The 10,170-nt window shown below is 43.1% G+C and overlaps 1 protein-coding gene across 1 annotated transcript in view; it reads right to left on the bottom strand.

Annotated features, from left to right (window-relative positions):
* Positions 1 to 224: 224 nt before the first annotated feature.
* Positions 225 to 10,170, bottom strand: part of brd2b (bromodomain containing 2b) — a gene marked incomplete at its 3' end in the record, with an annotated part of 13,232 nt that continues 3,286 nt past the window's right edge. The window contains 10 exon segments of the mRNA XM_014016383.1: positions 225 to 353; positions 450 to 766; positions 861 to 1,105; positions 1,183 to 1,428; positions 1,537 to 1,665; positions 4,747 to 5,256; positions 5,398 to 5,561; positions 5,700 to 5,844; positions 7,427 to 7,564; positions 7,675 to 7,987. Coding sequence (XP_013871837.1) covers positions 225 to 353; positions 450 to 766; positions 861 to 1,105; positions 1,183 to 1,428; positions 1,537 to 1,665; positions 4,747 to 5,256; positions 5,398 to 5,561; positions 5,700 to 5,844; positions 7,427 to 7,564; positions 7,675 to 7,987 — 2,336 coding nt within the window.

Below are 10,170 nucleotides of genomic sequence, written 5' to 3'. Positions count from 1 at the left end.
ACAAAGTATTAATAAGATAATAAATTATTTATAAAGAATTTATAGTTTGTTTATAAAGTATTAATAAGATATTAATAAAGTATGAATAAAGTATTAATAAGATATTAATAACGTATGAATAAAGTATTAATAAGATATTAATAACGTATGAATAAAGTATTAATAAGGTATTAAGTCTTTTTCTCCTGTAAATGTTATATTAAATAAAGATGAAATGTGCTCACCTTTCGGTTTTGCTGGTTTCTTGACAGAGTTGAGTTGTCCGCTGACGTCCTGCAGCCTCCTCTCCAGCTCCCTCCTCTTCTCCAGCGTCAGCTCCTCTTTGGACAGGCCCACGCCTCCTTTCTTTGCAGCTGCAGAGGAGAACAGCACCACGTCGGGCGGTTTGTGAAACGGTTTTGATGCAGGACTTCTGTGGACAGAGAGGTGTGTCGGAGCGGTTTCTCTACCTGGCTCACCGTAAGGCTTGCGTGGCTTCTTCCTCAGACACGTCATGACGTAGCTCTCCAGCTCCTTCAGCGTGGACGGCTTCAGCGTCTCGAAGTCGATCTCGATCTCCTCGGGGTTGGTGTCCCTCAGGGAGGGCTCCCTGGACTGGATGATGTGGACCACACGGCCGAGCTTCTCGCCCGGTAACTTGTTGATGTCGAGGCTGAGCTGGCGCTTCTCGTCGTACGTCATGGGTATGATCTCCTCCTCTTCCTCGGAGTCGTAGTGAGGAAGCATGGAGGGAGCCAGGGACGGATAGAACGGCTTCTTTACAGTCCTGAAAGAAAACAGGAAGTGGGCTGTTTGTACCATCAAATGAAGGGAAGTGTGAGGCTGTACTGAGGGATTGTGGGTAGTTTTAATGTTCTTACTTGCTGTTCTTGTTGCTCTTCTTCACTTGGCCTCTCTTGGCCTGGGAGCCACCTGCTTTGGCAGATTTACTTTTCAGCATCTTTCCTGGCATCCTCCACTCCTCAGAGCCGGCTCTGCTCCTGATGCCTCGACCGCGCTTCTCCACCTTCTTCCTCTTCTTCTTCTCTTTCTTCTCCTTCTTCTTCTTGGGCTTGGTGATGGGGCCCTGGGAGAGCGCGGCCAGCTGCTCATGCACGGCGCGCAGCTGGGGGAGCAGAAATCCCTTTGATGTTTGTGGAAACAGAAAGGAGATCTGAATCCTGTAGGAGTCGCGGGACTCACCTGCGTGCAGACTTGGTCCTGCAGCTCGGCCAGGCGGTGGGCCCGCTCCTCCTCGCTGTCGGAGCTGGGGCTGCTCTCGCTCTCCTCGCTCTCGCTGCTGGGCTCGCTCTCGGAGGAGGAGGACGAGGAGGAGGAGGACGAGGAGGAAGAGGAGGAGGAGGACGTCGGATGGCCGCTCATGGACATGGCCGTGTGTTCCACCTGAGGCTCGTCCGGCATCTTGGCAAAACGGAACTCGAAAACATCCTGGGGTACAGAAACAGAGGGGACTGAAGGAAGGCGAACGGTGACAGATCCTCACACGAGGCTCGTGCGAGGACGTGCGCTCAGCGGGAACCAGAGAGCCACGCTCACCTGCAGCTTCCGCGCCATGGCCACCACGTCGTGGTCAGGTGGGTTGTACTTGTAGCAGTTGGAGAACATGAGCCTGACGTCACTGGAGAACTGCTGAGCGTCTCTGTACTCTCGACAGTCCATCTTTCTCTGACGAGGAGTTTGAAAAGATTAAAGTTTTTAACTGTAGATGAGGGATGGGTAAAAAATGGATTTTATCCATTTTGGATTGATTTCATTTAAGTTTGTGAAAATCGATCCACGTGGATTTTTCTCCATGCCGTCTCATGTGTGATGAAAATGAGGCACGTTTCTATATTTTCTGTCACTCCTGGCTTGCCGTTTGTTAAAATCCAGCTGACATTCAGCGCTAACGTTAGGGTTGGGCAATATCGGCAAAAAAATTAATCACGATTGTTAAGGACTAATTATCTATCTGTTCCACCTTGACGCTGTCCAGTACTCATATCTTATGATCGATGTCAATCTGTATGCCCAGACGTCAGGACTCCGCAACGGACTGACCTCTCTTGTTTTATAAGAAACTCTTAGAGCTGAGAGCTCTGTGATTGGCTGGGCAGTACATTTGTCGATCTGTGATTGGTTGTAAACTGTCACATGGTGTTAACATAATGTTATATTACTGGCTGTTTCTGCTGACGAAGCCAGCCACAAGCCGACAGAGTTTCCTGATTGAGTTCTGTTTGTTTGTCGCTCAGAATTAAATCATTATGACGACCATACACGCAGATTTTCTGTACATTATTCCAACGTGTTTCTGCATTCTTCATAAACTTGCCACGACAGTTAATTGGCGTTGTCTGAAAGGCGGCTCCCAAGGACCGGAAGATTGCCCGCAGCAGTCGACTGTTGTTTTTCTCGGAGATCCACCAGAAAATGAAGGAAGTTTTATTTTCTGACAGAGCTGGACCTGTTTTTCACATAATAATTGTGGTATTTAGCTGATAAGGATTAATTTGACGATAAATCCCTTGGGACACCCTCATGTCCTGGTCTCATGACCAATTTAGTGGGAAAGATTTGCTCTTCATAAAAATCTTTTCTAAATTGTGTAAAAATTACAGACTTCAGGCTGTACGTCTAATTTTAAATTGTGTTGAAAGATAAATAAATTACAGAACTTTTTTTAACGTTCGTCATATTTGAAGTGGAGAGGAGCACTGAGCAGACTGACTGGTGGCATTAATCGTATTAATCGTCAAGTGCCAAAAAATAAACTGAATTATGTTTTTCAGACAATTAATTGCACTTGATACGATTAGCCCAACCCTACTGCTGAAAAGATGTCTGGGGCTAAATGAAAGAAACTAAGGAATCACTAACACGACTCTCTGCAGAACTTAAAGATAACAGAGACCATGCAGACGTTAGTTTGTAAAGATTTACTCTGTAGAGGAAAACTACTGTATGTAAACATCTGACTGAAACTGTTCTTAAATGCGTGAAAGACCACATTCTAACAAAATCATTTAGTTTTGTTACAATATTATTATTTTTAAACTTTAAGAAATGTTTTGATGAAATTCAGTGATGAAAAGTTGTAGTTGTATCATTTTTTTCTTTTAATTTGATTTGACCATTATTTACCAGGCAAGTCCCATTGAGATGACAGATCTCTATTTCAAGGGAGGTCTGGGCCTGAAGGCAACCTATTGTACATGTTTTTGCTTTTAATAAGTTTTATTGAACAGAACAACAGAAGCTAACAGGAACATTACAAATAAATTTCATACATTCAAAAGGAGTGGGCAGAAGTATATTTATATTAGCCCACCTCTTCTCCTGCAACCTTATTCCATCACTTCTTAGTGATCAAAATTATTAATTTCTTAAAAATGAATGTCATCATTGTCACCTGCAATCCCTTTTTAATTTAAACATTTTAAACTTGAGTTTTGCTTCAAGATTAAACTGTTTGATTTACAAGTTTGCCCATAAAACCTGTTTATGGTGAAGAGAAATAAAGTGAATTTGTCCTGATGCATCTCAGTAATCCAGGAAGAAAAAAATCAAAAGTCCTCTGGATGGGTTCTTCTTTAGTGAAACGTTTCGTCTCTCCTCCAAGAAACTTCTTCAGTCTGATGAGTTTCAGGTGAACTCAGCCTTGTAAGCACTGCCTCCACATGGACAAACAGGTTAGTCACATGAAAACGAGGGCCATCGACTAACGATAGGCTTGATTGGCTCTATTATTCATAGAGGGTCATGTGCCCCATCACCTGACCCGTGTCGTGTTATGTGAATGCAAGCGGAGTTCAACGTCCCCTTGTTTTTGTCCCTCCCTCCCTCTTTGTGTTGGTCATCTTTGGGGCCCTGATTCACACCTTTTGCTCACAGGGGGCGGAGTCATACTTGCAATAACAGCGTTGTTGGAAGGCAACTGGACACGAAGGCCTCCACCTCTGTTTAATGATGGACGGTCTTTCTTCACAAAGATGGCTTCCTTTACTCCTCTCTCAAACCAACGTTCCTCTCCATAAAGGATGAGAACATTTTCATCCCTGAAAGAGTGACCGCTGGTCTGTAGATGAGTGTAAACTGCAGAGTCATGACCTGTAGATGAGTGTAAACTGCAGAGTCCTGACCTGTAGATGAGTGTAAACTGCAGAGTCCTGACTTGTAGATGAGTGTAAACTGCAGAGTTCTGACCCGACAATGTAGCTCGTCTGTGCTGGCTCATTCTTTTGAACAGTGGCTGTTTTGTTTCCCCGATGTGTAAATGATCACAGTCCTCCTGACACTTAACAGCATACACTATATTACTCTGTTTTTGCCGGGGAACTGGATCTTTGGGGTGAACTAATCTTTGTTGTAACGTGTTTTCCACTGGGACGTTATGTTTAGAGAATAAAAGGTCTCAGTTTCTCTGAAACTCCCGCCACATAAGGAATGACTTACGTATGTACGTGTGTTTTTGTATTTTGCCACACAGTTGATCCATTTTCATTATTAGCAGCAGACTGAATTGAATTGTGATAAATCGAGTCAAAACCTTATGAATTGAATGAATGGATTTAGAGAACTGGTCACAATCCCCAACCCTAGCATTGAGGAGACCCCACAGGTCCTGGTGTTTCCCTAAACCACTGCTGCACAAAGATTTAAAAATTTTCAAGGTTTTTTTTGTTTGTTTTTGAGACATTTATCAGTCTGATCAGAAAGTTGTGATGTTTTAGTGTTTTGTGTGGTTTACTTGCTGTAAGCAGGTACCTTGATGGTGCTGAGGTCCATGGGACATTTGATGATGTCATGGTAGTCGTGCAGGCCCAGCGAGGCTGCGTCCACAGGTGTGTAGAAGGGCCAGGCGTAGCCGGCGTGTTTCTTGGACAGCATGTCCTTCAGCAGCCCGCTGCAGTACCTCAGCTGAGGGCTCAGCTTGCCTTTCTTCGACAGCTGGTGCTGGACTGAGTCCGGCAAGTCCTTGTTGGGGGGTTTGATGGGGCGCCCGCTGCCCACCCGGCGTCCCGTACCGGACATCATGGGCTGGAGGAGGACGGGACCTCCGGAGCTCCGGACCAGGCCCAGCCCTGGCGGGGTCTCCAGGCCCATGCCTCCCATCAAGGAGACCGTGTGCAGGGAGGGGTCGTGGACTTGGCCCCCGTGTCCTCCCTTCCCCAAGCCCACCATGTGCGGGGACATGTGTGTGGCTCCGGACAGGCCCATGGAGTAGCCCATGGTGGAGGGGGTGGTGGTGTCTGCTTTACGTTTCACACCTTTCTTCTACAAATTAAAATTAAAAATCACATTAATCTCATAAAATCCTCCTGATCTAAACATTTTATTAGAACAGATTGACCCAAACAGGTTTTTCTCTTAGTTTCTGTAAACATTGGCTGCAGACAGCCGAGGGTCTGCTGGTACCTTGGTGGTGGGCTGTGTGGGAGGCAGGCCCATGATGGTGGCTGGAGGCAGGCTTTTGGTCAGGACTGTCTGAGGGGAGTTGGCCAGCATGGAGTCCCCCGTGTCTGAAGAGGACGGCGAGTAGGCCGACTGGGACACCGCCGGCACCTGCTGGGCCCGCGAGGCTGAAGACAGACAGACGTTTGGACACAACCTTTACTCCCTCCAGCAGACAGCTGTTTAGCAGAACTTAAGCCGATTCTAAACAATGTTAACGTTATTTTGACACATTTAGCTGCTAGACTTCAGATAAACTCACTCACTGTGAGATTTACGAGATCTTCCCCGGCTGTTTTTGTTTCGAGGAGCCGGTGGAGGGAGCTCCACCTCCTCTTGAGGCATCTGAGCAACTTTCTGGAGAAAGATCTTCTCTAAAGACTGAGCCATCAACACGATGTCGTCCATGGGCTGCACAGGAAGGAGCACAGAGGCTGGTTTAAAGGGCCTGTGACGTCAAATTTTTGTAACACATATGAATGCATTTTTWGAAAAAAGGACATTGATAAAATATTGCAAAAGAAATTTCATGTCGCTGASATGAACAGTTGTTGAGATATTTGCCTGTGAAGTAACAGGAAGTGATGTCAAAGGGGAATGTCTGCATGTGAACAGAGCGTTGCTACAACAGCTAATAACCCAGACTGTAGAGAAGAATCTGATGTTTCTTAAGATTATTTTGAGTCTCTATCAGAGATGAAGAAGAGTTCAAATAATATTGTTTCAATAAACAAAGACCAGAGAGTTTTGTTTGTTAAAGAGTTCCCCTTTGATGTCACTTCCTGTTTCCCTTTGGCTGAACCAAGTTCAAAAGAAAATCAGCCAGTTATGGGACAAAAATGTGTTAAATCATGTGTATTATGTCAACTTTCTTAAATATAAAGATGTTTTCTTTGACTGTTTGTATTTGATGATGTTACAGGAACTTTAAAGCTCCATTAAACATCAAACTTTACTTTAAGACAGCTCAGAACACGTGACTGTGTTTACACATACAGGTGTTTCAGTTTAGACAATCCCTGAGAATTAAACACTAGTTTAAATCAAAAGACCAATAAAAAACAAATCTTTACCTTAACTGCAGAAATAACCATCAGAATTTACGAAACAATAATCTTTTAAGATACTAAAAATAAAAATATCTGATGTTTGCACAGGCACAACGTTGCAATGGATCTACACTAAAGGCCCACACACACTCGGGCGTACTTCACTCAGCGGACACAAGGCAGACTCGAAGCGGCCGTCCGCCGGACAGGTCCTTGAACAGAGATCAGTTTTTAACATCAGCGTCTGCCAAGTTCCACAATAAACTGCCTGGTGAGTTCACGTCGAACTGTTTTGGGTGCGACACCAAGCTGATAAAGTTGAGAATCGGTGTCATTTTTTGGACGAAACGGAGTCAAAGTTTGAAGAGCGTCTCATGGAGGAGATTAGAAAACTTTATGATGCGTCAGTGAAGGAACAGAAGAACGTTCAGCAAACAACAAATTTGAGTTAGGAAATAGCTCAGATCCTGGGTAAGGTTGTTTTTTTTTTCTTTTTTTCTTTTGTTGTTTTAAAGCTAAAATGCAAACTGTCTCTTCCTCCTGATCCCTGACATCATGACTGAAATTGTGAGAAATTAAAGAATTTGTCCGGCGGTCCGTACGCTCGACTATGAAGTCTCAAACATCCACGGACAATATGCACGGAGTCTGCGCGACTCACGGACGGCACACAGTACGCCAGAGTATGTGGGAGCCTTTAAAGTGCTGAGTCAGCACGTCTCCTGAGCGTATTGCTGCATTAATTATGTTCCTGAACAACTTCAGGCTTTGTTTTCTTGTTTTGTTATTATTGAGACTAAAGCCCAAAGCAAATAAAAAATTAAACTCCTTAAACATCCTGTGCCATCATGAAATAATAAAAGTTAACCAGGACCTCAGTACTTTTGTAATAACAGAGATTTATTAGGATAAAAAAAAGTTTTGCTTCTTTTATTTTGACCAACCTTGTTGTAGATGTAGCAGTTCGTAAACATTGTGTTGAAGTCCTGTATGCACTCACTTGCACTTTGGTAAAAGTTATTTTCCAAACGTTTCTTTATTGTCCCCATATCCATAGGTTGTTTGATAATTTTATAATAATCCTGGAAAAGAGGAAGAAAGGCAGGACTTCATGAGGACAAAGGCGTCTGGTGCTACTTTATCCTAATGGAAACCATGGTTTCCATTAACGAGAGCAGAGAAGTGAGCTCACCGGCAGGTTGAGCCTGTAGGCGTCCACGGGTTCGTGGAAGGGCCAGGCAAAGTGGTGCTTCCACAGAAACTTGGTCAGGGTCTTCTGCAGGTACTGCAGCTGGTTGGTCACGCGGCCCGGATGGATGGGGTCCTTCACCGGCGGCTGCGGGGGGGCGGGGGATGCTTGGGGCATGGTGTGCGGCAGCGAGGGGCTCTCGAAGTCCTCGTATAGCAGGGAGGGTTTGCGGATGCGTTTGCCTGAGCTGGTGTGCTGGCTCATCATTCCACTGGACCACCCAACCGGGCAGCCACGGTCAGGGGGGCAGCAGGACCAGAGGGGGGGACACAGAGACTAAAACATTTCAATTATTCCCATTTTATGTAGGGAGGAGTTTTACTCTGCAGGTGCAAACTTACAACACAAACTGGGAAAGAGTTAATATTCAACAAACCATTTGACATTTTCTCCTAAAACCCTGGAGTTACAGGGTTATTTAGACCAGTGTTTCCCAAAGTTGGGGTCGGGACCCAAAGTGGGGTCCTGAAACATCAAGGTGGGGTCCTGAAAAGATTTTCTGAATTAATTACATTTTTGCCTTAGTTGTTACAAAGGAGTGAGGTTAGTGTATTTAAAATAGATAAATGTAGTATAAAAATATTGTTACTACGCCCATGTTTTGTTGACCTGATACAAATGTTTATCATCCAAAATTAGCTGAGGGCCACAGGTCTCTGCTACTGTTATTTTGTGGGTCAAAAGCTGAAAAGTTTGGGAACCACTGCACTTTGGTTCCCAAAGTTGGGCTTGGGACCCAATTATGGGTCATGAAGCACCTTGGATAATCTCCAGAAATCAATGTAAAGGGTAATAAAATAATTGCTGATGTAATATTTTTCCCTATATTTATTACAAAAACACAAAGTAAGTATAAATAAGTATTTATATTTGTGTGCAAGCTGTTTAGATTGTCAAAAAGCCTGTGTTTTTAGGGTTATTAATGAAGTTCGTGTACACAGACCAGTAATATTTGGGGTCACAAGTTTTTGCCATGGATATTTTGTGGGTCAGAAGATAAAAAGTTTGGGAACCACTGATTTAGACAATATTCTCTTCTTTTTAGACAATCTATAGTCTTGTTTAAATCAAACGATGAGATGTTTAAGGAGTCACTTCAGATTTCAGTCACATAACCTACATGAACTCAGACACCAGTTAAACAACTCAAACAGGAAGTTAGATCCATCAATGGGCTGCTACTTTTTACATCCTGGGAAACACAACAGCTTACAAACATCCATTTTTTTTCCACAATAAGACCTGAGGGATAAAACTCCACAGGCAGAAAGTCACATAAACATACAGAAAGCAGCTATTTTAATCAGTGGCTTATGAACGTATAAATAATAACACTAGAAGTAAATTTACCATCAAGACTCAAGAACTCAAACATAATTATCAGCTGGAACCAACATAAACAGCAATAAAATAAAGTTAACAACAAACACGGTTTTAATTAGGCAACTATTTTATATAGTTATAATTAAAGTGCATTTCCTTTATTATTTAGTTGTTTGTAAGATTTATTTTAATAGTACAAAAGAGTGACAACACACAAAACCTGGGAAGCAAAGGCCATAAAACAAAATTAAACTGAAGAATATTAGAAAAGTTCAAACTGAAACATTTGGTCCACTTTCCTTCTCAGAAAAACAAGAAGGATTTTTGCCCTTGACTTCATGAATGAACAGCTACAGGCTGTTTAAAGAGCTGCTCCCCCACACAGTTACTGCTGGGACAAGGACGCGAGACAAGTGTCCCCGCAGGCGTCCAGAGACTTAAATATGAGAGGAAACAGGACATCTCTGTAAACTACAAGGTCTTCTGTTCTTAAAGGGGCAATATCATGTAAAATCAACTTTTTTGAGTTTTATATCATGTTATGATGTTATACTCTCATAAAAAACATGACCAAAGCCTTGCTTTGACTCATTCATGCATGTTTGAGAAATCCTGCAGCGTTTTTTTAGGAAGCCAAGCTGAGGAGCAAAACGACAGGTGGGGACCAGAAACACCCCTGGGACTAGGGGTGTAAGAAAATAYCGATACACTGAAATATCGCGATATTTCATTTCCTGATACTGTATCGATATTTTAAAGCCCTGTATCGATTTTTTATCAAGGTTTAAAATGCCAACTTTCCTGCCAACCGTTCATTTTTATGTTGTAGTTCAGCCTCTGACCACTAGATGGCAGCAGTGAGCCAGCCATTTGGCTCCTCTACCTCTTTAGCGCCAGAGAGTAAGGGTAGCATTAGCATTGTAAGTAAACATTAGCTTTTCTTTTTTTTCAGTAAGAGGTTTTTATTTAATAGAATTTTTGGACAAAAAAAATCGCAATATGTCACAATATATCACCTTGCTTACAGTATCGCAATATATCGGGATATATCGTATCGTGACCCCTCTGTTATGATATGTATCGTATCACCAAATTCTTGCCAATACACAGCCCTAC

The sequence above is a fragment of the Austrofundulus limnaeus genome, unplaced genomic scaffold, assembly GCF_001266775.1.
Source record: "Austrofundulus limnaeus strain Quisiro unplaced genomic scaffold, Austrofundulus_limnaeus-1.0 Scaffold144, whole genome shotgun sequence".
NCBI lineage: Eukaryota > Metazoa > Chordata > Actinopteri > Cyprinodontiformes > Rivulidae > Austrofundulus > Austrofundulus limnaeus.
Note: the sequence above shows the minus strand (reverse complement) of the source record. Positions and strands in the feature narration are given on the sequence as shown.